Source organism: Lonchura striata, chromosome 3 (genome assembly GCF_046129695.1).
Source record: "Lonchura striata isolate bLonStr1 chromosome 3, bLonStr1.mat, whole genome shotgun sequence".
Classification (NCBI taxonomy): domain Eukaryota; kingdom Metazoa; phylum Chordata; class Aves; order Passeriformes; family Estrildidae; genus Lonchura; species Lonchura striata.
This window is the reverse complement of record NC_134605.1, coordinates 79,981,198-80,009,015: the sequence shown is the minus strand read 5'-3', so window position 1 is coordinate 80,009,015 and position 27,818 is coordinate 79,981,198. Positions and strand designations below refer to the sequence as shown.

General features: G+C 36.7%; 1 protein-coding gene across 1 annotated transcript; it reads left to right on the top strand.

Moving 5' to 3' along the window:
• Positions 1 to 6: 6 nt before the first annotated feature.
• CYB5R4 (cytochrome b5 reductase 4) lies at positions 7 to 27,801 on the top strand. The gene is made up of 16 exons (XM_021546006.3): positions 7 to 120; positions 1,381 to 1,534; positions 4,197 to 4,297; positions 6,328 to 6,412; positions 10,363 to 10,404; positions 12,673 to 12,727; positions 14,010 to 14,067; positions 14,176 to 14,269; positions 14,824 to 14,856; positions 15,592 to 15,714; positions 21,655 to 21,795; positions 22,968 to 23,120; positions 23,718 to 23,868; positions 24,619 to 24,705; positions 26,107 to 26,271; positions 27,180 to 27,801. The coding sequence occupies exons 1-16, from the start codon at positions 46 to 48 to the stop codon at positions 27,232 to 27,234; spliced, it is 1,572 nt and encodes a 523-aa protein (XP_021401681.1). The 5' UTR covers positions 7 to 45; the 3' UTR covers positions 27,235 to 27,801.
• Positions 27,802 to 27,818: the final 17 nt, after the last annotated feature.

The window sequence follows — 27,818 nt, the reverse complement described above, 5'->3', positions numbered from 1 at the left end:
CCGCCCGCCCGCCCGCCGGGGCCCGGCGCGGCCCGGCCCGGCACCATGCTCAACGTGCCGCCCTCCGCCTTCCCCGCGCCCGGCTCCCAGCAGCGAGCGGCAGCGGGTGCCCGCAGCAAGGTACGGGCGGCTCTGCCGCTGCTGGGGGGAGCTGAAGGGCGCCCGCGTTTTTCGCGCTGCGCCGGCCGCGGCTGCCTGGCCTGGCCCCGCCCGGAGCTGCGGTGGTTCCCGGCGGGTTCCCGGTCGCTTCCCGGCCGGTTCCCGGCCGCAGCTGGGGCAGGGCTGCCGCCGGCCGCCCCTCCAGCCCGCGGCAGGGTCCCGGCTCGGGGCCGGCTGGGCCGCGCCGCTGGAACGCGCTTGGTGCTTCTCCTTGTACGGGGACAACGCCTCCGGCACTTCCTGCCCCGGCCCTTGCTGCTGTGCGGGGATGGAGGCTTTCACCTTGGAATTACTGCGTGCAGCTTATGCTTTATGTGTTCGAGCTTCATCTTTGGAGGGGTTTTGAACACATGTTGTCTAGAGACCTTTCTTGGAAAGCAGACTTGGATTCAAGTAGCATTAACAAATGTTAGTTTATGTACGCTTTAGTTTTTTGCTTCTGCTTTTCCTGTGGTTTTGTAAGACCGCAGTTCTTTAACCCTGTTTCCTGTTGTTAAAGCTTGGATCAAAAGGGTTCCCAGACTGTGGCCTTATTTGTTTACTGTTTCTTTAAATGCTTCGAAAATACTCAGAAAATAAAGGTTCTGTAGCACGGTTGTGCTTTCTGCAAGGAATTGCAAATGTGGTGTTGTAAAATGTGATTCACGGAGTTGGTATTTTTTAGAAACAGACTTTCAGTGGGTCTCCATTACTCATTAGGTGGTGTTGAAAAGGAAGGTGTTAGATACTCTGAAGATCTTGTTCTGCCTTTCAGGACAGGCAGGCCTTGGCAATGCTTCTCTCGAAAGCTACTAGACTTCTGTCCTGCCTTTCTTTGGGTACCTTCCAGTTGCTGTAGGGCTTGTGAAAAGTCTTAATGCTGTGAAGGCAAAACTTATCTTACCTGACCATGATTTTTAAATTTCCTTTATTGCTCACAATTTTCCAGACCATATCTCGAATGATTTGCCACCACAAGCAAGAGTTGGTAAATTGTTTGCTCTGGGAAGAATCATCTGAATGCGTGTTGCTGTTCAGTCATTTCTGTGTCACTACCCAGAACACTTATTTAAGCACCCTTTCTACTCAGTAGGTCTCCCAAATATCAGTGAATAATATGAGTTGGGTTATTTCTCTTTTGTTTTTACTGAACCTTCCTATGGAGTTTAGAAAAGTGTATTCTTAAAATGGCTTTTTCTTCCTTTAGAGCTTGAAGGTGTTTGTATATTTGTTATTTTTCAGGTACCTTTAAAACCAGGAAGGAGTCTTATGGATTGGATTCGGCTCACTAAAAGTGGGAAGGACTTGACTGGTTTGAAAGGGAGGCTGATTGAAGTTACTGAAGATGAGCTCTCTAAACACAACAAAAGGGAGGATTGCTGGATATGTATAAGAGGTTGGTGATGTTTCTTCTGTGTTTTTTACCTGGCTTCTTTTTTCTGTACTTAAAGAAGAAGCAACAAAACTCAAAAAATAAAAACAAAAGCCACACTCCAAGAGAAGCTATGCATCTTCTGTGTTTAGGCCAGGTGTAATCTTGACATATTTTGGCATAACTTCAAGTAAGAGATTTTGTGTTACAAAGATTTTCTTTGCTTTCAAGCCTTTAAAAATAAATCTTCCAAATGGGCATATTTTATACTTATTTTATAGCTGCCTATGAAAATAATAAACCACAAGATTTTAGGTAATGTATCAAATAAAAAGTGAGACTTAGCAAGAAAACAGGGCTTTGAAAATGCTGACATGTGCACTCATCAGTCTTGGACAGTTTATTATATTGAGCAGTTGATTATTTTTAAGGATTGCTTTAGAGCATCCAGAGACATATAAATATTAAAAATACCACTTAAACCTGGAGAATGGTCTTTAGGAAATCGTTGTGAAAGCACACATACTACTTCATAAAACTTAGTAAGGCAAATGACAGTTGCCACGTGGAACAATAGCTGTAGGTAGAAGAGTATTTTCAGAGTTGCAAATGAAGTTCCTAACTGTCCTACAGAACGGAGTAAAACATTTGCTCTGCAGTTTAATCATGTAGAGGCTAAAATACATTAATATCACTGTAAATTTAGTAGGAGATATCACCAATTTCTGTGAAGATAGAACCACTCATACTACAGAAATATCCCATTCGCTTCTCTGATCTTCTTAATCTGTGAATGATAACATTGATCTGGTATTTAATAAATGTCATGTCTGAACTTCAGCAAAAAAAAGTTAAGAATTTCTGTGTGGGGGTGATTGTATTATTGTTGGGTGTTAAAGGGGATGAAAGTGAAAGTAAAGGTAGAATGTTATTCAGTACCAGCCTTTGAGCAAAATAATAGGATTGTTAATTCCCTGTGCTGCAGTTGCATGTGCTAGTAGAACTATAGTGGGAGGAGAGCTAAAGAAAGCTTGTTTGCTATGTTCATCTGTTCGTTTTTCACTCTGAAAAAGGAACATCTACTGCAGACAGAATTACTACTTAAAATGCTTCTGGTTTCTTCTTAATCTCATCTTAGCTATACTGTATCTCTGAGGCTGGATTTTACAAGAACTCCATCAAGTTACTTCTATATGTTTCCTTAAATTTTTCTAGGTCTGCCTTTTCTGTGTTCTCAGATGACTAGTGGAAAAAACATCATAACTGAAAATCACAGTAGCCCTTATATGTGGACAGGTGGTAAAAGAATATAATTGTGGAAAAACTAAACTAGGTCTCTGCATTGGTAATTAGACTGTGTCTCTAAAAGAAAGATCAGAAACCCATGAGAGCAATGTGAAGTAAAAGAAGAACAGGAACTAACTTGGTTCAAAACCCCAGTGTGATCAAAACAAGCTGTCATATAGGGCACAAATTTATACATAAGGGGGGCTCAGGGGAATTAAAAAACGCATGAAGGGTGTATAAATGACACTTCTTTTGCTCCAGCAAGTTTGATGGTAAACTTGAGTAATATTCAGGAGACCATGGCTACCCACAGTCTTATAATTTATTGTGTGCAGTAATCACTGCTGCACACAAGATGGCACACTGAATACAGCCATCAGAAGAGCAGGTCAGTAAAGTGTGCAGAGATCCTTCCTTTGTTATTGGCTGGGTCTTTGTTGTTTCCTGGGATGGTTGTTCCTGCCAGCTAGGATTGCTCCAAGTGTGTCTGCCCCAGACTCAGTGCTGAATGCCTTTCTCTCTTCTGAAGTAACTAATGTACACTTCCTAATGTCTTCAAAGCTTTTTCTGCAAGCACTGGCACAGTTCCATTTTCGGTAGCTTCCTGTTTTAATCATGTTAAATATCTTCAAATATTCAGGCAGGTAGGGATGCAATTATAATGTTAACAGCAATATGTCTGTTAAATCAGTTAGTTAAATCAGTTTATAGCTGTATTCTTCAGGCTCCAATACCCAGTTGCTTAGCAACAATAATTAGCCTTCATGATTTCAGACCTGTGAAGAAACATAGTTTTATGTCGCTGGAAGTCCTGCGTTCTGAGCCCTTTTACTGGGATGGATACAACCAGAGTTGTAAGCATTTAATGAGCACAGGTTGTGTTAAGTTTCTTATATTGGTGAATCTGAAGAATGGAAGTTTTGCTGCTGATAGTGGCAGTATTTCCTTGTGTGAGACAGTTCGTTCATTCCTGTAGGCATTTCTTTCCAGGACGGGTAGTACCAAAACAACTATGACAACACTTTAGGGATAACTTAATTGGAAGGGAAACTGAGAACTATTTTGTGCACTAACTGGTTCAATTTTGTCTCTTTTTAAACCTGCCTGTGGTACTTTTACCCTCTAGTTAGGATACATCATATTCAATTTCTAGGTTGAAGTCTTAACCCAAGGCAAGTGGTGTGGCATTGTAGGATTGTCATCTCCATGTAATAAGATATCTCTTGTGCTCTGTACAATTGTGTCACTTATCTTTCTGTTTTTGTGAAGTCATACTGCCTGTTCCAATTATGCCTACTGTTTGCTAGTACACTCTTTAGTTTGTGCTAACCTTTCCATTATTTTTGGATACAGGAATGATTGTAGAAATGCTGCTCATATGCTTTTCTGTTTTCTTTAGGATTTGTATATAATGTCACGCCATACATGGAATACCATCCAGGTGGTGAGGATGAACTAATGAAAGCAGCAGGAACTGATGGTACAGATCTCTTTGATCAGGTGAGAACAACTGGCAGCAAAGGACACTTGCTCGCCATACTTGAAAAATGAATGTTTTATGGTTATTTTTAGGGCAATTCAGTGGAAATGGTGATTTGAACTTTTTCAGTCCTAAGGAAAGGCAGCTAGTCACTGCTCAGAATGATACTTACATGTGCTGGAAGAGATACGTAGTTTAAACTATGTAGCAAAAGACAGTAATGAAAATATCACTTTATGTTGTTAGAATTATACTTCAATTAGACTTCATTTTTTTTAGCAGAAATAGCAATAAAGCTAGCAACAATTTGATATACCACCTTCTTAATAAATTGTTACGACTTCTGTTTTTTGAGAGACCTATTTTTCTAAGAGCTTTCACTTTTTGAAAAAAGCTTATAGAATTCTTTGTCTATTTACTTGGCAGCTGCATTATTAGAAAAATGCTGAAGCTTCTGTTAACTTTAACTGGTGAACAACTCATAAGATGACAGTTGGTCTCCTATTTGTTTACTATTTCTTTAAATGCTTTGAAAATACTCAGAAAATAAAGGTTCGGCAGCATGGGTGTGCTTTCTGCAAGGAGTCACAAACTTGGTGGTATAAAACATGATTCACTGAGTTGGTATTTTTTAGAAACAGACATTCTGTGGGTCTCCATTACTCACTAGGTTTATCTGGGAAACTGGGAAAGAGCAGAAAAGAAATCTCTGTTTCTGAAAGGAAATATGTTACCTCTTTCCATGTAATGCATCACAGTATGTTATGCCTTCATTTGCAAAATGTTTTCAACGTTGTAAATAAGGATGGATAATGTTTTAGCTTTGTTGAGTTTATCCTTGGTTAATCTTTTCACAAATGAAGTGTTGGTTTTGGGCATAATTCTTTGATTTCAAGAAATCTGTAGTATCGAGTATCCAGTATCAAGTTGGGCCTTGGATTTATGTTGCTGGGTTATTATATAATGTCCTTGAAAACAGAAGTCTTGACATCAGGAGTATTTAGAGAAGCCCCTGCAGTTAGGTTCAGATATATGCTTGCAACTTTTTAATTTTTTGTCATGGGAATGGAAGCAGGTTTAGATCTTGAAAATATGCTTTTCACTTTTATTGTTTCTGGCTTATGACTTTTCTGTTACTGGAGGTGTTTGTTTTCCCCTCTGCTTTAGCATTCTGTGTCTGTCAGATAGTGGTTGTTTTAAGAGCTTGGAAGATTGCTAGTGTTCTCCAAATTTCTGGAAAAATTAACTGGCATTCATAATCCTTCATTTCTTTCTGTTACCTGTATATGAGGAAATTGCAACTTGTTGATGGGATTCTTTATCTCATCTCTTTAGCTAGTCCAGTTGAAAATTTTTATTTTAAAATCTAGATACCATTCAAATTTGTCATGCAACACTTTGTTTCCTTTTCTCTTCTTGTGATGTTATCCTGAATGTCCTATCAGAATTCGCTTTTCTGCCATCCATTTCCTCTACTTCTCCAGTTCTGGTCTGTAAAGCTACTGCTTTTTCTTCACTTTATTTTATTTCTTAAATAGGGAATTTCCAAATGATTCAGTGATAGTAAGGCAGAAGCAAACAGAAATACACCAGCTTGGTAGGAGGTGTTTGTTTCTCTTAACTATTATTCTTTATGTTTGTTTCCGTAATCCCTTTTCCCTTTACTTGTCTAAACAAGACTAATAAACATTGTGGTAATGGCAAGATTTGTGTTGTATTAGTCGTTCTAACACATGCGTCATAAAAATGCTGTTCTGAAATATATTCTGTAGCTCAAGGTTATGATGTTCAGACATTACAAAGCATAAATGAGTAAATTAAACTATTGTTACTTTTTTCATAATCCTATTGTTTCACCTAATGCCATGATATCTGTAATAGAAGTAAAAATAAGAACTGACTGTTGTAATAGTGACTTCTAATGTGTTTAAAAATAATCTGCTAAATGAATTGTATTAGTCAATGTACAAAAATGAACTTTTCTATTTCAGTGCATAGAACAACATAGTAAGAATTCCTCATTTTATGAAAAAATACTTTGTTGATGTAGGTTCATCGTTGGGTCAATTACGAATCAATGCTGAAGGAATGTCTTGTTGGGAGAATGGCTGTCAAGCCTGTTGCTCCTCCAAAAGGTGAGTTGTTTTAAGAATGAAATATTGTCTATTATACTTTATTCCAAAATTATCTGGAAATTATGATAAATCCTAAATCACCTCATACTTCTGAGGACCATCTCTATTCTTGTATAGAGCTGAAGCCTTTTGCATGTATTAATTTTTTTGCACCAGCTACCTGAAGATGAAATTGTTGCATGCTTGAAGACTTTTAGTAATGCACTGCTATGTTTCTTCTTTTGGTTTTAGTCATTAGAAAACAGCTGTCCATGTGTGTTATATGTCTGTGTATATAGAAAAGACCTTTTACTGTCGTGCCATCCCTCTTTCTTCTGATCCCAGAGGGCAAACTGTCTTAGGCACCTGTCATATTGAAATAAAAGTCATTATTTTCAGTCTAGTGATTTCAGCGCCTTACACACATTTGGCAAATTGCATATGTATTGAGTTATTTGAATACACTTCATGGGCAGTTATTCTTTCCAGAACACTTTATTGGGTCCTTTAGTTTGAATTTACCTTGGGAAAAATTTGCTGATACAACAGACTTCTCTGAGCCAGGAGAGTAAGAAGTGTAGTATAATCTTAGAATACAAGTGTTGGTTTCCAGGAACTTCAGTCTTCAGTCTGTTTTTCAGGCCACAGCCAAAATTTCCTATACCTGGGAAGCAGACACTGTTATTTAGTATTGATCCTTAGCAAAACTGCACTGAAAACATGAAAGGAGTAATGATTACAACTATTTTTCTCCAATTCTGTATACTTTAGTTCACAATTTCAGCTGTCTCGTAGCTCTTCAGCTCCTGAAGAAGTGCACTGCCTGCTTGCTTAATGCTTAGATAACATCATCTTAACAGTTAGGTTGAGTTTGGTCTTTGTGTGAAGTGGAATAGTATTTTACATCTCCATGGTGCAAGGTAGCTAATTCCAGTGTGGAACTTTTAAGGTAAGTGTTGCAAAGTATGGAGAAACCTCAGCAGCATAACTGCTTCGCTGAGATGAGGCATTACAGAGACATTACTACTACTTTGTCAACTGAGTTAGAAATTTAAAAGTAGACATGCATTTTTTGATTTTGTTAATCTAACTTTTCTGCAGCTGGAAGGAATTTTTGTCACAGCCAGTCAGTAAAACATAAACACATCTTCACCCCTGCTGGCTCTGGTAGTCCATTTTCTGCTGTTCCCTTTTTCTGCTCTGTTTGTTAATAGGACTATCCATTTTGCTGTAGTAAAATTTGCAGGATAAAATAAAGATTCTCAACTTTATAAAACCAGTTCTGTTGCCTGTGTCACTTTTAGCCATTTCAGACTTGAAAATACTTAATTTTGTTAATAAAGAATCAAATTGATAACAGAACTACAGAGTCATTTAGATTGGAGAAGACCTCAAAGATCAAGTCAATTTTTTGAACAGTCACCATTTTGTAAACTAGACCATGGCTAAGAACCATGTCCAGTTGTTTCTTGAACACTTCCAGGGATGGTGACTCCACCACCTGCCTGGGCAGCCTGATACAATACTTGACAGTCCTTTCAGAGAAGTTCTTCCTGATCTCCAACCATCTGCCCATATGCAGCCGTGAGGTTGACTCTCACCTGGCTACACCCTCCTTTCAGGGAGTTGTAGAGATCAGTAAGGTCCCCCCTCAGCTTCCTCTTCTCCAGGCTAAACAACCCCAGCTCCCTCAGCCACTCCTCATAGGATTTACCCTCTAGACTGTTCACCAGCTTTCTGGCCCTTCTCTAGAACACTCCAGCACTGGATTTGCTGAAATCCTTCACTGTAAGATTCTCAAGGATTACTTTGATTCCTGGGAGGTTATATATCCTCCTCCTTTGAATTATCAAAAAGTGATTGACTGACTTCACTATTAGCCAGCACTAGTTCTAGTCTTTTATCTTTCGAGAATACCATATTCTGCAAAGTTTGCATTTCAGAATAGAAGAATAAATTACTAAGTTAAGGTGCATGTTTTTAAATAGAGGATTAAATGGGCCCCATAAGTATAGAGGGAAGACAAGACTTCAAATAATGGATTATGTTGCTTTCTTTTTGTGACAGAGAGTGAACTTCAGCGTAGGACAGGCATTGGTATTTGTTCAGTCTCAGTACAGAGCAAGGAAAGCAGATGTAGATTTGTTGGGGCATTGCTGGAAGATTTGTAGTTGTGTAGCTTAGGGGTTTTTTCCTGTGTTCTGGTGGTTTCTTGGGAGATGATATAATTGTTTGCTTACTGAGCTGCTTAAGGAAGCTGAAGTTCTTCCTTGCACACTCTAGGTTAGGTTTTTTTGAGGAAGAAGAGTCTTTTGAAAATGCTGGTAATAGTTAATGTTTTGTCAACTTGTGTTTTGAGAATGCTGATTATGCTTTGGTAGTTACTAATAGAAAATTCTGAAGTGTCCCCTCTGTAGTGTTACAGTGGATCTTTGCACTACAATCATGTAGTGTTTGTACTTGCTGAGAACGCCCGTGCAATACCCAGGTTTGTAAGAGATGATTTCAGAATCTCCCTCAGCAAGCCTGTATAGCTTGCTGTTCCTTCAAGGTGCTCAGCTGTAAACATTAACACAGTCTGAAATATTTTAATACTGCTGATGTTTCCAGAGGCACTTGCTAGTGTGAAGTAGCATAATCCCCATGTTACTTTATTGGTTTCTTGGGAGTCAGAATACATGTTGTATTATTGTTAATTCAACAAGATTCAACTGAGAGCTGTGATGTCATCCAAGGAAGAGGTAGGGCTCTGCCTTCGATGTATCTCATGTCATCCTTAAAATTGCAGTGCTGATTTCTGTGCAGTGTATTAAAATATAGTGGAATGAGAATAGGCTTCTAAATACAAAAAATAACCTTTCATTAGAAAGAAGTTTTTGGGAACAACTTGCCCATCCTGGCAGAAACTGTAAAGTGGTGTACAGCAGAATACTCAGACAAATATTGTCTCAATTAAAATTTTTTGGACTATTTTCTTTTTATCTCAGCTAAAAATGTGTGGAGTATTTTCTTTTTTACGCTAAAATGGCACAACATGAAAGCCTTTGATGAAGTTTGTTCTTGAAGAGCTCTCAAGTAATTTTGGAATACCATATGGTTGGTTTTTTGTTCTAGAAGCCTTTCTGAACTTCTCTCTAGCATTTTTTCTCTAAAACTTGCTGGTGTGATGCAGAGCACTGGGAAGGATATGGAGGAACAGGAAAGAAACACTCCCATTTTCATAAAAGGGAGCAGGAAGAACAGATTGTTTTTCTTGCTTCCCAAACTTGGCTCCCATAAGAGAGAATATAAATTGGGCCTTTCATATTAGGACATTCTGAGATGCGGTTGAGAGGTACAGTGCCTTTCCCATCAAGCTGAGCACCCTGTGAATGAATTGGTGCTGTGTAATTCTCCTGCTTGGTCTTACTTTTTTTTAATTTTCTGCTAGAGCTGGTTGGTTTGGAATAGTTGTAGCATACTGTAGAATAGAAAAACTCAGATAATCACTTGAAAATAAAATCATTTGAGAGAGGAAGCTTACAGAAAAATTTCCTTTTTCCTGTGTTCCTGCCAAGGATTGAGTTTGCATTTCTAAGGATTTGGTTGGTCAGATTTGCAGTCTGTGAGACAGGTGTTGTTGGAATTCTTAACAAATTCGGTGAGCTTCCTAGCTATGAAGTCTACAATTGCAAAAGATAATCTGTGATGGTTTTTTTGAAGTGTCAGAGTTCCTGTATTTCCTATCCTTTAGAGCTGTGCAACTTTTGGTGCTTGTACTGTAGCAATTTTTTTTAATTAGACATAATCTTTTGGAATGGTAATCATTGCTGCATTTATTTGTTGCTTCTTGATGTCTGTAGCATCCTGGTCATTCCATTAAGCCTTTTTGAAGATTTATTGAGAGATCCTCACTTTGGCTACTTTACTATGATGTGGGCAAGTACTGTAACTTCTTAACTGTTGTACTTGTTTTTTATTAATGCTTGCAGAGATTTCTTCTGCTGTGTCTGAAGACAAGAAACAGCTTAATGGTAAGTTCTTACCTGGAGTGAAGTTGGGAGTGGATCTCAAACTTATGTGAATATCATTGAGTGAGCAGTATTTATCCACACTTCTCCTTTGCATTTGAATCCAGTAGTCAGGCTGTAGTGATCCATGGACATTTCAGAAGGCAAAATCCTAACTAAGTATTTGAAGTGTGTGTTTGAAAGTACTATAAGATTGCAGTAGAGTAGTGTAGATTAGGGAGGAATGAGATGGACAAGCAAGGTCAGCTTGTCTGTAAAATGCCAGGAAGATTTTCTGCCCAAGTCTTTTCTATCCAGTCAGGTCTTCCACTTGTTTTGCTGGATCTTTTTTCTTTCAAAGTGCAAAATTTTGCATTTCCTTCTAAGCTTCGTGAAGTTTTTGTCAGCACATTTCTCCAGATTCTCTGCATCCCTTAATAACCTTAACCTTTCATTCTTTGCCCGTTTGCATGTTTTGTTACTGCTCTGACTGGGAGAGTATATGCCCTGTAGGTTGCTAGTGACTATGTGAAATAATATCAGCATTCCCTGTTCCTTAGGGAGTGCTAACAGTAACTAGCCTCCAGCTGGATTTGGTATGCTGATCACACCTTTGGTGATTGGCAGTTCTACTCATTTTCTGTTTGTGAACCACAAACCTAGCTCTTTCCCATGTGGCCATGAAGATGGCATGAGAACCTTTCTCACTAGCCTTGCTGTCCCATGGGATTGTGCAAAGCAGTCCCATGATGTGCAGGGTTGTAATTCTGCTATTCATCTAGTCACATTAAACTGTTCATTTAATGCCTGCTATCAGCCTTTGGCTTCACCCACAGCTTTTCTTTATTTGTGATCACCATGACTAATAGAGCACTTTTCTTAATTGGTTCACTGATCACCTGAATCATTGTCTTTTTATTGCAGCATGAATCACTGTTTTCGTGTAGCATCTTGCAATAGTTAAAAATAATTCATAAATAACTTGATTTGCCAGAATGCTGTTTTATTGTAGCTGTTCCTATATTTCTCTGGACAGGCAAAAGCAAATAAGAGTATGTATGACCATGGATTCTTGTTATCCCTGTAGACAAAGCAATTAATATGTGTGTCCTCAAGAAAAAGCTTAGCTTTTGAGAAGGCTTTTATCATTAGGTGATTGGTTTTCTTTTGCAGTGATCTGACTGCTCTGACATTTAGCTTCCTTGGCAGCTGCAGCTGTTGTGAAATTAGGAGTAATTAAGGATCAAAGAATAAGTAATTCGACTGAGTTTTAATTGCTTTGGGTTAATTCTGGTTTATCAAACAGTTTTGACAGATTGGTTTAGACCAGAGTGGCTCCTTTTCTTTTTATCTACTTCCCGTGAGGTGGAGCCACTCAATTACATGTTTAAGCTTGTAGTCATACTAGAAAACTTAATGGTATTTAGAAGATAATAATCTGGGTAACTGAGAATTCATGTGCTAATTATTTTATGCGTAGCCATTTCAGGTTTGCAAGGTTTGCCTTTGAATGGTCAAGAAACCAGCACTTACCAGCTGTTCAGTCTGCAGCTTCCTCCATCATCATTCTATTTAGCTTCTTTGTGTTAAAACTGATGCAGGATTGCCGTTGCTTTCATGTATCTCTGTCCTCAAGTTTTTGCCAAATATGTTCAATTTCTGTTATGCCAGAGATTGGTACAACTGGCATTTTGAAAGACTAGCCAACTGTTGCTTCTCAGCAAAGGCTGTTTCAGACTGTTTCATGTAGTTAAATAAAGTGAGTGTCTGAATTCTGTGAAAACTCCTAGCAAGTGATTTGTAGAAAGATTTGTGTTGCTATCTTTGCTTAATTGACTAACATGGAATTTTACTTGTGAATTAGGTTAGATCAGACATCTCAAATGGAATATTCATCTGACTTGTTAAACAAATAGTTCTGTTAAAGGAAAGTCATTCAACTAACCTTTTTGTCTTTTTGTGCTTCACTATCACAAAGTGTAAAAGCACAAGCTAATAACAGATGAAACCAAGTACAACACAGGTACTGTGGTGTATGGAACTCTTTAAGTTCTGAAGTAGACCTCCATGTTCTAGAACCTTTCTCTCCAAGAGAAAGTGCTGTATAAAAACTAAATACTAGATGTATATAGTCTGGCTACCTGTGGAAATAAAGCCACCAAATATTGTTCAAAAACACTTAGAACATTCAATTAAAAAACCTAAAACCATAAACCCCAAACGTACCTGAGTATGATTTATATTAAACAAGCACCCCAGCAAATTATTTTAATGACTCTCTGCTCTTTGCAGGTGTACTTCCTGAGAAGAAAGTACTGGCTTCTTCTGCTAAAGATTTAAGTCCAAGGTAAGCCTTTGTCTGTCATTGTCTGTTGAATATTGTGTTTAAGAATTCTGTGTAATTCTTAGTAAATATAAGGGTAGCTCTTGAAATTTCAGTTAGGAGAGTATATGTCATTGCCATCCTTGTATAAGTAGGAAAGTTGAAGTTCAGGTTTAAAACAACTTGCCAGAGGTCATGTGGGGAGATGATGGTTCTAAATCTTGTGGTGCCTTGATTGTATACAAATGTATGGCTTATATTTGCAGGCTCCTCACCCTTGTTTCTTGGGAGAACTCATGCAAAGTGATTCCAGTTGGACTGATTGCTTTCTCGACTTTAACTAATTTGTCCATAAACAATTGCCATGCCTTGAAAAAGGGCATAACTTCAAGCTGGAATGTATTTAGATGTGATAGCTACATTCAAGTTCCTACAATATGTAAAGCAAAGCAGGCCCTGGAAGCTCACTGAGATATGCCTGCTGTTGTCACTGAGGCATCATTTTACTCCATGATACCTTTGGTCCTCAAGGTCCAGTTTCTCCCTTGGCATCAAAATCCCCTGGAAATGTGTGTTCTCTGGGCTAGTTACATGCAGTCATGAAATACTGTGGCTTGAGGTTTATTTTCTGAAGTGTCCTCCAAACTTTGCTGCCCTTCTTCCCATGTGTGTCTGGCATATTCTGGCATGTGACTGGAAGGTGTACAGCCTAAAATGCAGTTGCTGTCAGGAGTGTTTTCTCCTCCCTTTGTCCCTGCTTTTCTGGTCCAGGAGTAGATAGAAGTTACTTCCTGGCAAGTATAAGGCCATGCAAATAATTAGCATTTGAAAGCTTTTTATTTTTTTTAACTTTACCCTGGATTTATTACAAGGTTTGGACTTGAGAACATAGGAATGAATGCAAAAACTTGATTTGTGGAGGTGAAAGGAACTGTGGTTTTATGGTTTGTGCATCAAATCTTTAACTCTTGGAAGCCACCCTGCCTATTTAATGCTTTTGTCTGGACTCAAGATTTTAATCATCCATCAGCAAGGCTCATAAACCACAAAGAGAATACATTTGCTTTTTAAGTAAAACTAATGCCATACAATTTTAACTCCTGACTATCAGAATACATAATTAGATGGTTATTTTAGTAGTTTTCTCAAAATTACTGTATTTGAACTTAGTCTTCAAAATAGTAAGTAATATGTTTGGCTTGTAAATTTGTTAAACAAGCTGTGTTTGAAGCCTTGTGGTTAAATGCATTTTGATATGCTCAAATAAAGTATATATTTTTTCTTTATTATATTTTTTGTTTTACAGTTATGACTGGTTCCAAACAGATAGTTTGATCACAATTGTCATATATACTAAGCAGAAGGTAAGATATTTCATGAAGGAAGAATTACAAGATCCCGTTCTGATCTAGCTTGAATTCTGGGAGAACTTTATAAAAATTGTTGGTTTTTTTTCCCCTTGGCTATGAAAGGACATGAATGCCGACTTGGTAATAGTTGACTGTCAAGACAAACAATTAAGGGGAGAAATCATCATGGATGACTACTCATATCTTATAGAAGTTGGTAGGTACTGTAATTTTGCAGTTGAAAGTATTGAGTTTTCATTCTACTGTATTAAAACCTGCTCATCACACCATTTTACATGTATCACAGCATTTTACATGTACTAATTAATATTTTATTCCTCTTCCATTAGAGATGGTTAAAGTGTCTTGATGTAAAGGAATTACATTGTTTATCAATTCGCATCTTCATTTTTTTAGTATATACTAAATTTCTTACATATGGACTAAAATGCAATAAGAAATAGATTTTGAAGTTGTATATTTTTTTTTTCACATGTATTTTTTATGATTATTAAAAAGCCCCGTTCACAAGGGCAAGTGCAATAATGCAGATTGGTAGCTTTACATGAGCCATTGTTAAAAGTAATGGGAAATATTATACCTTCATGCATGAGGCTTGTAGAAGTCATGAATCAAATTTCAAGGCCAAATAAACATGCATTAGTATTATTAGTTCACTCAGTATTCCTAGACTTATAATTTCTGTATATATGATGGTTGGAATAGAATTTTGATAATGCTTAACACAGAGTTTGTTTGTGTTTATTTCAGACTTGGATCATGCAGTTTCAGAAGATGTGGCTGGTAATTTCTGTCTCTTGTAGCACTTCTGTATCGCTTGTAGGATAGTCCAGTCAGGAGCTGAACTTCCATGTGGGTCCCTTCCAACTCAAGATATTCTGTGATTCTGATATCAGAATGTGCAATTTCAATTTAATTTTCTGACTCATCAGATACTTTACTTACCATCAGGTCCTGACAGAGTCAATCAAACCAAGCCATAACATTAAATATTTTTTTCTTAATTGTGGCATTGGGCCTGTGAAAGTAATAGGCTGATAGTGCTCTGATCCCTCTGAGTATGACTAAATGCTAAAAGAGCTAGTAGTTCTGTTGTGTATTTTAAACTGTTCTTTGCTTAGACTGAGACTTTATTGGATTTAATTGTTAATTCAAATGGCCTTGAAAAGAAAGTAATAAGTAGTAGTAATTAACAATTTCCAGTACACGAGGACTCTGGGTTCATGAGCATTTTTCTTGAACAGATGGTCTGTGAAGCTGTCCTGATTCCAGGATCTATTAAGCAAATAATGTGTATTAATTTTGCATATCCAGTTAGTGCTTGTTTGAACTGCACTCTAAAACATTTTAGAGAGATAGCTGCAAGCACCTTTAATTTGATATTCTAATGTAAAGAGTTAATTACATGTGTCTTGAGAAATGAGTAATTGTTCTGAATTTCATTACAGTTTATGTGTGAAATATTTTTTTGTGCAAAGTGTAACTAAAAGTAACAATATGAAATCTTTTCTCTTTTAGTAAATATTGCTGAAAAAGTAGGGAAAGTAGAAATTATCTTAAATAAAAAGGATAAGGTCCATTGGAAAATGCTGGGACAGCCCTGTGAGGGTCATAATACTTTCATCAAACGCACAGACAGAGGTAAGCAATTTTATGGCTGGCTACCAGCTGTTTTAAGACTTCTTGGAGCTTGTTAGTTATATTTCTTTTTTCCTGGGATTTTCTTTTTCTCTTGTTGTATCTTCATTTCTTTCACAATTGTCTGATCTTGAAAGCTATTCAGGAATTTTCCTAGAAAGCGTTTGACTTGGAGGAGGAATTTTTGTTTTGCTTTAGTTTCTTGTTTTATCCCACAGTGGAGTTGAAGGTGAACCTAATATATGGAAGGGGAACACTGCCTGAGTGTTGTTCCATCTCATGGTTACCTGTGTGCTTAATGGCCTCTCTGTCCATATGAAAACCTCAGTAGACCCTAAGGAGAGTGTGCATGGACATGTGTCAATCATTATGGGAGTAACTGGAGTAAAGTATCAAAAACCTTCACTTCCAATTGTTACTGTAGATACAGTAACATCTCTCAGTGTGGTAAGGTGGTTCCAGTACAGTGCATCTTTGTAACTTGAGCTCAGTTTAAATAAGGGACTTTAAGTCATGTGTAGGTACTAAAGCCAGCTCTGAATAAGCTGTGTGTACAAGAAGCAGTAAATGTTATATGTGGATTCATTTTGTGGTAACAGAATAATATTAAGTTGTTGCAGCACCAAAGTATATTACAGTGATCAAGCATGGGTTTCGGTTTTTGTCAGCTAAATTAAAAATTTCTGCACAACTACATTGTGTAATATAAGCACACTCCTGATGTTATTGCAGTCACCTAGTTCCTCAAAAGCCCTCTTGGTCTTCTACCTAATAATTCTCAAAATTTGACTGTTGGGTTATAGTCTGCCTTATTTTGTGTGAAAGCAAAGTTGTGCATTTTTAAGAGCTAATGAAATGTTGCTCACCATGTTGTACACGTCTTATTGGCCCTCAGTTATGCTTCGTGGACCTTTAAAGTTGAGAGATTACTGTGGTAAAAAAAGGAAGACTGCATAAAAGCACATCTCTCTAGCTACCTTTAGCTTAAGTGGAATGGAATTTTCCTTTTGAGAGTTTCAGAAACTGTTGAGTCATCCACTTTAAAATTAAATTTTTCTATGTAATCCTCTGTATCTAAGGGGTTACAGCCTGATCTAATGTGTTGTCCACTGTCTGTTGCTCATTTTCTCTCTCCTTACCACTTTTTGTGATTTTAGAAAACAGAAGATAATCTGAAAGAACAAGAGATATAGCATAGGGTGGCTTTATAGATCCTTTGCAAATGAGGAAGGTTAGATGCAATTGACAAAATACATATTGAGCATTAGTAACTAGTGCTTTCTAGATAACGTCACCTTTTTGCACTTTTTTTTGTACTTTATTTTATACAATTTTTGGGTATTACTACTTATTTTGGTAACTTATGCTTTCTAATATAAGTAATCACTACCTGAAATGATTCCAGTTTGGTGGCAAAGCCATGAATAGTGAGTGCTTATGGGAGCAATGGTTTAATAACCTAAATTATTTAGGTTTTCCTTGTCTTTGAGGTTTTTAGTATTTCTGTGTGTATTGACCAGTTAAAACACTTCCATTATATTCAGAGCACAGGAAGAAGGGCTGAAATCCAGCCAAGATTGACAGTTGAAAAGTTTACTTGGCTTTGTCTTTATTACTTTATGTCTTTATTACTTGTTGGTATTAGAGCATTCATAAATGAGTTTGTAAAGGACAGGTGTGTGACCACCACATGTGCAGAAGCATCTATACTTTATGAAGTTATTTAATATTTCATTTTGAAGCAGACATGTCTAAATTCTACAAAAAAAATGATAAAGGTCTTCTTCAGGAAAAACAACATAATGCAAAGATGGTACTGGAAGCCTATGATAACTTTATTATATGAATAAACAATTAACATAAGCCCCTACTTCTTTCTCCATAGGCTGGAAAGTCATACTCCCAGATAAATTGGCTAGGTACTCTCAAATTCCGGTTGAGTTTATACTAACATTTTGGCCAGTGTATTTTAGTTAATTGGAAGGAATGAACAGAATTCTTGAATTTCCTCAAAGTTGAAGGGGATTTTTTTTTTTTTTCTTCAAAATTACTTCAATTTCACAATTGCACTGTGTCTTAGGATGGTAAGGAGATTCGGAAGAATATTCAATACTGCTTCTACTCTTTAAGAAGGATTAAATGCTTAGTTTTCTAGAGAAATAATTATTTATAACCTACAGTATTTCATGGAAAAATTCAGTATAATTAGATTGTCAGTGTAGGGGAGTTGGTGACATTACTTATGGGTAGCTATTGTGAAAGTGGTCATTAAAAGTGTAAACAAAAGCTTATGGTCGTAGGGTTGGTATCCTGTAAAATTTAAATGCAGTATAAAAAGTAAGATAGAGCTTTCTCATTGAAACAAACAAATAAAAAAACCAAACCCCTAAAACCTGACCCCTTCCAACCTACCAAAATACCATACAGCACAGTTATAGATTGCAGGTTTACATGTAGGTATTAAGATGTGATTTTCTTGTTGGTGCTTTTTCTGGGAAATAAAGTGTGGAAGCCCAGTTCTGACTGGGCATGCACATAAATGCAGTAGCCATATGCAATTAAAAAAATCACATGTTAGTAGGGATGACTTGGGTGTGTGTGTGTGTGTATTTTTTCCCATGAAGAATAAACTGCTTCTTCCTTCTGAAAATTATTCTGAACTTTTTCTCAGATTCCTGTTTTGGAAAGTTATCTGATTACTAAGTTCTGCTGTTTTAAAGAGTGTGCAACAATTGGCAGATGTTCAGTAAAGAAACAAGGTGCTGTTGCCTCTGAGGGCTGAAGTGGGATGCAATTTCCTTGTTTTGTGCAGTGGTTTCCATACAGATCAAGTGGAAGATCATAGAGGTTTTTTTGTTGGAAGTGCCGGAAGGGAGCAGAGTGCTGCTGCAGCAATTACTGTGTATCAGCAAGACTGATGCTGTAACTGGGTGCTGTGTAACCAGGGAAAGTTTAGAAGATTCAGTGGGAACTTTATTTTGATTGATTCAGTGGGAACTTTATTTTGATTGATTCAGTGGGAACTTTATTTTGGGAGGGGAAGAGGCCATCTGGGAAGAGCATGACTGGCCTTCTTGGGTAATATGAGATAGCTTGTAAAATCTAGTAATTAACTGAAGCATTTGAGGGTGCTGATGATTTGATGGTCAGCAGTGTGGGTTTGTGGTTGTCTTAACTCCTAAGACTGGGCTGCTGCTGGAAGTGGTAGGAAGCCACTTTCTTTTAGCTGTGTGGTCTAATCCCCATTATGTTGTCAGTAGGAGTAGTACTTGAGTCTTCATAACCAAGTAACTTGAACAAAATAAGGATTAACTCTCAGCTGGTTGGTGGATGTGTTTGGGTAGTAAATGCTTGCTGGGAATGGGGTGGAATTCCTCTACCTGAGATGTAAGGGTAGTGGAGCTATATCTTTTTCCCAAGCGAACAGGCTAATAATGTTGCCACTGCAGCATCACTAGGATTATGACTAAGTAGTATGCCTAGTAACTAAGAAATAAAAATTGTCACTGAAGTTTTATCATTGAAGAAAAGCAAGAAACATAATTAAGGAAAAATTCGTAAACTGCCTTTCATTACAAGGACAAACATGCAGTGCTCAGAAGGATGATTATTTCCAAAAGCTATCATTATCTGTACAGGAGGTTTGTTGCTAAAACTGAATTTGTATGTCTATAAATCAAGGTGCTGTAGTTTTTGATTCCAGCAAAGGTGGAAGTTGAGTTTAAAGAGTGATGTCTCTAGCCTATGATTGTACTGGTTTTCTGTGGAAAGCCTTTGATAATGAGGGGCTGCAGGGCTAGTTCTTCTAGATCAGGAGCTGCAGTACTGACACTTGATGTCTGCAAAATGTTTAATCAGACCTAACCTCCTCACTAACTACTTTGGTCACTTTGAAAAATTAGGATTTGCTGCTGGACACTGGCATCATGATCCAAAATTGAGAGAATAGTACCTTTTGCTCTTGTATAGTAGCAAATCATATGTCTTTGGCATCTGAGAGTAATGTGGCTTTGTGGATTGACAAAACTAATTGGCTTCAGCTAGCTCCTTTTGTTGAAAGGCTTTTCTGCTTTGACAGTTATTTTTGCATGTGGCCCTAGATTTTATAGGAATGACTGATAATGAACTAATTTTAGTTAATGTAGTAAAGATTACAGTCTAAACTAGAAGTTTACTTAGAAAGTTTTCAAAAATATATTGAATGAATCAGGACAAAAAGTTCTGTGTGGCAATTAAAAAGAGGGAGATAAAGGTTATTTATGAGGAAAGGGCTGGAATTAGTCAGGTTTGAAAGGTGAAAAAATTGTCAGGAAACAGTGAATCAGTTGATGAATCATTTTTTTAACTTTTTTTTCCATGCCCAAATATGTGTAAGAGCATTAGCTGATGAGTGTTAAGGGTTATATTACCAACCTCACACATCATTTAAGCAATTCTTAAGTCTGCAGAATGGATGACAATCTTTGCATATTTATTTGGCTACTGTACTTTGCAATCTTATTGTGTATTGTTTTTCAAAAGAGGGATAGAAAACAAATTTCCACAAACTTTTCATAACATTTATATAGCTTGAGAGATGCTGAAATTTTGTTTTACTTCAAGATAGGTATGAAATGGAATTACTGACTTCCACTTTTTTGGGGCTTTAGGCTTTCTTTTGATTAATCTGAAATGCTTGTTCATTCAAAACAAGGGATTTGTAGGATGTTAGATGAAAGATGTGAGAAAATCTTAATAAAGAAATATTTATTCCATGTCAGAAGCTTTATGCTGTGTTTCTGCAGGCATTTGTAGTGGATAACTCACTAGTAGCTATTTGAATAATTTAAGAAAACCATGTGTGGCATTCTCATACATGAACCTGCCAAATTTTGTGAGGCTTTACATAAGAATATCCACTGGGACTAGTCACAAATTCTACATTGAAAATGGTAAATGACATGGTGGGATTATTGTAGGAAAGTGGCTTCTTCTCTCTGCCTTTTTTTAAAATTATTTGTCTTGTCTTGGATATATGAAGTTTTGATAATGCTGCTCATGGGATTTTGTTGCTTGTTAGCTCTCTTTGTTTCTTTCTTTCTCTCTGGTTTTTTGTTTTTGTTTTTTTTTAGTTCTTTGCAGAGCTTCCTAATAGAATACCTAATAGCCCATGGAAGTTCCCTTGAGTTACAAACCTGTTTAGGCAGTGAGGTGCTGTGATCACACTGATATTCCAGGTTGGAGCTAAGAGTACAGTGCTGAAACAGAGGCCTGGCTGAAAAATGCTCTCCTAAAGGTAGAGGAGGAAAAATTTCTCATGATTAACTTCTTTACTGAAGGCTCCTATAAGCTCCCTGTAGCTTTCTCTTCTCCAGGCTGAACAATCCCAACTCTCTCAGTGTATCTTCATAGGAGAGGTGTTCCAGCCCTTTGTTCATCTTTGTGACTCTTTTCTGGACTTGCTCCACATGCTTCTTATGTTGGGGACCCCAGAGCTGAGCATGGTACCCCAGGTTAGGTCTCACAAGAACAGAACAGAGGTGCAGAATCACCTCCCTCAGCCTGCTGGGTGGCTGTGGGCAGTGTGTTGCTGAGGAGTGTGGTGCTGTGCTGGCTTCTGTTTCATTTGCATCCCACCAGCTGGTTTTGGTCTGCTTACATGTACCCATGCTGTACTTGTATGGGGAGCTCAGGGCAGGTGCAATGTAGTAAAAATGGTTCTGATAGTTTTTGGTGCTTTTCTACTTATTCCCAGTCAATAACTCAGAAGCTCTTAAAATAATGTTATAAGTGAGTCCTTAGTCCAAAATTATAAAAATTGTTATAAAGAATTATACAAGAAGCATCTGTTTATTGTCTTTTTATAAGCATATAGGGAAATGCACACATTTGTCTCTCTTATTGAAAAATATATAATAACAGAATGACATATTGAGACTTAACTAACAAGTAAAATGTTTTTAGGACTGTTCTACAGAAAATGCAAGTTGATTTCTAAGACAGAAGTTACCCATGACACCAAACTCTTCTGCCTAATGTTGCCTAAGGGAACACATCTCCGTGTTCCCACTGGACAGCATGTTTACCTCAAACACATTATTGCAGGTAAGAAAAATTGAGAATGTAATAATGGATATATTTACATAAATCCTTTTCATAGTGTTGGGAAGATGCCAAGTCCATGGCCACTAACTCCCTGATTGTTGTTAGCAAGTCTCAGCTTCCAGGATCACAATCAGTAAATAATGAACTGGCTGGATCCATATTAATGGAAAGCTAATTATTGAGATGGCTGGCATTTACTGGTGACCTTATTGTCTCTACTGTCAGCTCTCCCCTTAAAAAGCACCAAAGCAGTGCTGTTCTCATCTCTGAAGTGTGGGAAGCTTATTGTATATGTCTTACGAATCATTAGTCAGTTCCTTTTTGTTTGCAGCTTTTTTGAAATGAGGAGGGTACTGTTGACATTTTTTTTTGTTTTTTTTCTTCTGGGGGATTTATAATAGTCATGGTAACACTGCTTTACACTCCAGTTGTGCAATATTAACAATAATGTGAGGTTATCATAATATGAGAGGAATATGTCTTGAAAAGCACATGGTTTTCTTCAATGCACTATTATTCAAAATTTTGTAAAAGCTTAGAAAACAGAAGGTCAATGAAATAGCCAATTTACTATTTTAAAGGGCACTTGTTAAAATTTGCATATTAATAGTTATACTGGTCACTGTACTTGGATTGCAGTATACATGGTAGAGACTTCTCAGAAGATTTTTTAAACATTGATTAATTGAGAACTGTTTTGACCTGCTCCTCCTCCCTTCCTAGTTCATTAGTAGTGTCCAGCTCTTGAGATATTACTGTCATTATACAATAGCTTTTTGAAATGATATTGCAAGAAAATACACTTGTGCAGTATTAAAAAATCTGCTGTTTAAATTTAAAATAAATCAATCTGTAGTACTTGAAAATTAATAAACGTGTTTAGATTTTTAGGTTTTTTGGGGATGACTCAAGATCTTTTCATTCTGTGTCCTGAATTGCTAAGTAGCATGGAAATAACATACTCAAGTTTTTAATCAGAAGTAGAAGGCTTCCAATTCAGTAATAAAAACTCATACAGTGAAAAGTAATAACTTGCATAAAAGCATGGACTGGTTTTATTTTTATGGTATATACAGTTTCTTTATTTGCTCTTCACTTATTTTGGTAATTGTAGTATTTGGATGTAGAGTACTTTTCATATTATTTGAGCTGTATTTCTGTCTACTCTCTAGGGACAGAGGTAGTAAAACCATACACACCTGTGTTGCCTTTTTTGCCACTGGATTTCCAAGAACCACCTTGCCATGATGGTGTGCATATATATTTAATGATTAAAATTTATTCCCATGGACTGTTCACACAGGCACTCGACCATCTACATATTGGTAAATATATGCTGGGGGGTTGTGGTTGGTTTTGCAACAATTACATTATTTTTAAAGATTCACTGTCTGAGTATTGTGACGTCCTGATTGTTTACCTACTTAATCAGGACTTACTTAAAACTTCTTTTAAACCTTATTCTCCATTCCCTGTAAAGGCTTGTTCTCGCTGTAACTAGGAGTCACCCATTGCAGAAAGCTCTCCCCTGAGTGATGTATGTGAACTGTATCACACATCATAGTTGATGGCTTTGATGTCATATGCTCTGAGAACAACTTCTTGTACTTTTGCATAAAGAAAGGAGGTCTGTTTTATGGGACTTAGGATGCACTTCCATTTCAGATATGGAGGTAGATTTTTAACACTGATTTTGCAAATGTTTGTGTTCTTGTTGTGTAAAATCCATCAAGACATAACATTTTATTTGTACATCTCTTCTTTTAACAAGAATGGTCCTAATGTGAAGTGTATAGTACCTTTCTGAAAGAAATCCTAGTGTTACAAAAATGAAGGCATTATGAAATGGGCTCTAAAAATCAGAATGCGAATTAGTTTGTTTTCATCAAATTAATGTTTACTTTTTAATTTTTTTAATAAAGGAGACTATATTTCTGTCAGCAATCCTGAAGGCAACTTCAAGAAGTCACAAGTTCAAACTTCAGAAGATCTCCTTTTATTGGCAGGAGGCACAGGTTTCACACCAATGGTTAAGCTACTGAATTTTGCTCTGAGTGAAGTTAGCTGTCTCAGGTATGTGGACTTCTTGACACACAAGCTTCAGTGTTAATAAAACAATTAATAAAAGCATTTTTTTCAACTTACACCAAAAACTGGCTGTCTTTAGGGAAGTCTTGCAGAGGCTGAGGCAACTTCCACTTATTTGCTTATGGGCTACCCTCAACGTAATGGACTGATTTGCATTTTGAATTTTAGTTGTGGTACAAATGAGCTCACTGAGTAGGAACTTCACAGAGGGCTTTTTTTATTACCTTCACATCTTTTTTTAGTATAGACATATTACAGTGTACTGGGGAGTGTCAGGGCGTCTCAAAACATCATTCTCCACATAGCCATTTTCTACTTTTGTGCCCATGAACAAAATGCATGGCTTTCCTATGCACTTTTTATTGACTGTCCCCTCACCTGAGTAACACTTGATGCTGTGGTGCACCATGCCACCATTTAGAGCACTACTTTAGTGCAGTGGGTTTTATTTTCCATCTTTTCAGAGAAGTGGGCCCTGGGAAGTATGTAAAGGTTCTGGCACATTCTAGTTCCTGAATAAGATGATTTTAGTACTTAAAGATGGAGCATAATTGACTTGGGGCTGTTTTGTCTGTACAAGACAAGTTTTTCAAAGCTTGTTCAGTGTGCCTCGTTTTGACTTATAATGCTTGTGAAGAAAACAAAAAATACAGGGTTTCTGTATGATGCATTAAATTCTGATTCTTTAACATAAACAATCTGCAGTTGATTTTAATTTTTGGGGTTTTTTTTTAGGACAGTGAAACTGATCTTCTTCAACAAAACTGAGCATGACATACTCTGGAGAAACCAACTAGAGCAATTAGCTCTTAAAGATGAAAGGTAATTAAAAGTCTTGTGGAGAGCAACTTGTAACATCTCTGTGTACAGAACAAGTCTTGGGCTTAGACTAAATGTACAGCTTTGGCACAAGGACAGATTCTGATTCTGTAAGCTCTTAGCTAAGAGTATGGTGAGACCTAGAGAGTGGAAGGAGATTCATTGCTCACAGATGCACAGCAGAGGCTATGTTGTTATGTTCTGTAGGTCCCATGGGAAGCCAGGGATTTGATTTACAATGTTTAATAGATGGTTATTGGAGATGACATGTTACATGAGATATTTTTAAAATTGAGAAGCTTTTGATGCAGAAGAAAATTTGCCTTAGTCTTAACTATAGAAAACACAGTTATGCAAAAAGGAGCACAGAAAAGAGAAGGAGAATGTACACCAGAAAAAACATTCTGAATTTAGAGAAGTCTTCTAAAAATCTTTTTGTTGTTACTGATTATGAAAATGTTTATGTCTAAACTCAAAGTTTAAACAGGCTCATTACTTTAGTTTTTTCTTAATAATTGTTGCATTTTGCCCTCAGTTACTATGTAATTGCAGATTAAAATGCAAGTAGTGCACATGAAATGTTAAATTAATTCAACAGGCCATAGTTCTGTCAGGAGACACAGGATTATCAGGTTACCCTTTAGTTTCAGTTCCCTTGCTGTTACCACAAGATAAATTGTCACTGCTTAGATTTTATGTGATAAAAATATGTTTTGTTTATGGTTAATTCTTAGTTGAATTCTTCCTCAGTAGAAAGCACTTGTTCCTTCACAACATTGAAGAGAAAAATCAATTCTATTTCATACCCTAGTGATGTCTGACACATTCAAAGCTTTGTAGTCTAGACACTGTGCAAATTTACAGTAAGAGCCTGTTCTCCTTTTCCATAGGAGCCTCAGATACAGAAGTGCTTGGTTTTTACTCAGTTACTAGTCTATTAGTGAGTTTTTGAAACCAACATTCAGTAATGAGTATTTTCTCATTACTGAAATGGTACTGACATTTTCATGAGTTTGGCCAGGCATTCTTACCTCACTCGTGTACTGAGCTTGTGTATTGAGCTATACCAATGTTTGTGTAAAAGTGCTAATGGAGCACTAAAATCTGTGCATAAGTATCTTAACTGGTGCCCAGCTTAATAGCTGGGGTTTTTTGTAAGGTGAAATAGAAAGCTGAAATTTTTAACATCTAAATATTTGGATAAATAAATATGCAATACTGGTGGTGATTTGACTGACTTGATCCCTAGAATGACTAAGTATCTGTGAGATCTGATACTGCAGGGGGGAGCTGAACAGAACAGGAAGCTAATCATAAGAAACATCAGTGTCTTGGTCACCAGCATTTTGTATAGCAGATCTCTAATCAGAGGTAAGATTTATGAAATATTGTTCTGCTCACCAGGTTTGAGGTTCAATTCGTTCTTTCACAACCATCAAAAGACTGGGTAGGTAAACAAGGGAAGATTTCTTTATCTCTTCTGTCTGAGTTTGTGAAAAGAGCCAGAAGAGACTCCAAAGTGCTTATCTGCATCTGTGGTCCAGTACCTTTTACAGAACAAGGAGTACAGTGAGTATTTTAAATAATGAACTGGAAAGTAAGAATTTTTTTTTTAGAATTTGATCACCTAATCACCTGTAGTATTTCTGATTTGGTAGTCCTTAAAAAATGGCCTTACATTGTCTGCTTTGTAAGAAAATTTTCAAAACTAAAGCAAACAAAAAGGGAGTTTTTAAAAAACCCACCTTGCACCATACTTGAGGAGTATAATTATATTTATGTGTAGCTAAGTATCAGCAATATATAAGTTTCATGAGTTTACTTAGTATGTTGTCCAGTACTTTCTAAAGGCAACTCTTTAACAGTTGCTTTAACTCAAACTCTTTTCGCAAAGGTTTTAAATGCTGCTTTTAATTTGACATTCATAGAAAAGTTGTAATAATAGGAAATAAGCTTTCTTTGTTGGTGTTAGCTTGATAAATTAAGTTGTAGAAGTTCAAAGCAGTGTATCAAAAGCATTTTTCTCAATTCTTTTTAAATTAATGCATTTATTTGCATCTGTACCTATTATTTTCTTATTTTTATGCATCTTTTATGATAAAAGGTCCTCTAAATTTCACTTGAAATCTATTGAAGCCCAACTCCAAAATACTGAACCAATATGATGTCATTTGCATTTCTGCAGTCCTACTGAAGTCAACATGTATTGGCCAATAATTATGCTGCCTCTTGAGAAATTAGAGATAATTCAGATTATATCTATATTTTTAGAAATTGTTTTCATTACTCAAAAAGTTTATGTAGTATATCTGAGCTCCTGGGCATTGATTGTTTTCTAATGTATTTGCAGGGGCAAAGTTGAATGTGCATGTCTGAATAAAAACAAGGAAGTGGTGCTGAAGTTATGCTTCATGTGTGTCTGTGGTGGGTTTTGAGTTCCAAATATTAATATTGCCAACTTGATTTCTGACTTTCAGATATCTGAAGGACCTTGGATACTCCCAAGAAGAGATACATGCTTTTACTGCATAAACCCATAGGAGGATATCAATGTTTGTTTCTATAATTCAGTGTTATTTATCTTAATGAATTTAAATTAAGTGAGAAACAATTTTGTAAGACTTGAAATTTCACTCTTGGTACCAAACTGCTTCTTGGAAGAAGCATATCTTGGAAAAGAAGTTTTATACTGTGTTTTATCTTAATTTTGTAAATATTTTTGCTAATATTTAAGTCATCCAGCGTATTAATTTATTGTAGAGGCAAGCAAAAAAGTGTAGTACACATTATGTCAGGTGTTTCATGTTGTTGGTTTATGAGAATTCTGAAATTTGTGTCAAGCTCTTATTAAGGTTTGGACCTGATATAGCTTATTATTTCTTACTGTAAAAAGTCCAAAGAGCAATACTGTCTGAAATTAAATATTGCACTGTAACTCAGGTAATCGGTCATTGAAAAATTTTCTTTTTCATCTGATGTGTCTGTTTGACTTGCAAGTGATTAAGATGCATTTCTGGCTTTGTAAACAAAGAAGAGAAGTACCTTTGGTAAAATATAAAATTTACATCAAATAATAAAAATATAATACTTTTACATTACTTCATGTATTTCTGCAA

What these genes read in the sequence shown, in the direction of transcription:
- CYB5R4 (XM_021546006.3), top strand. Translation starts at nt 46, where the DNA reads ATGCTCAACGTGCCGCCCTCCGCCTTCCCCGCGCCCGGCTCCCAGCAG. An exon ending in AGACAAGAAACAGCTTAATG is followed by an intron (nt 10,405 to 12,672) that starts GTAAGTTCTTAC and finishes TGCTCTTTGCAG; the next exon opens with GTGTACTTCCTGAGAAGAAA. An exon ending in AGTGAAGTTAGCTGTCTCAG is followed by an intron (nt 23,869 to 24,618) that starts GTATGTGGACTT and finishes GTTTTTTTTTAG; the next exon opens with GACAGTGAAACTGATCTTCT.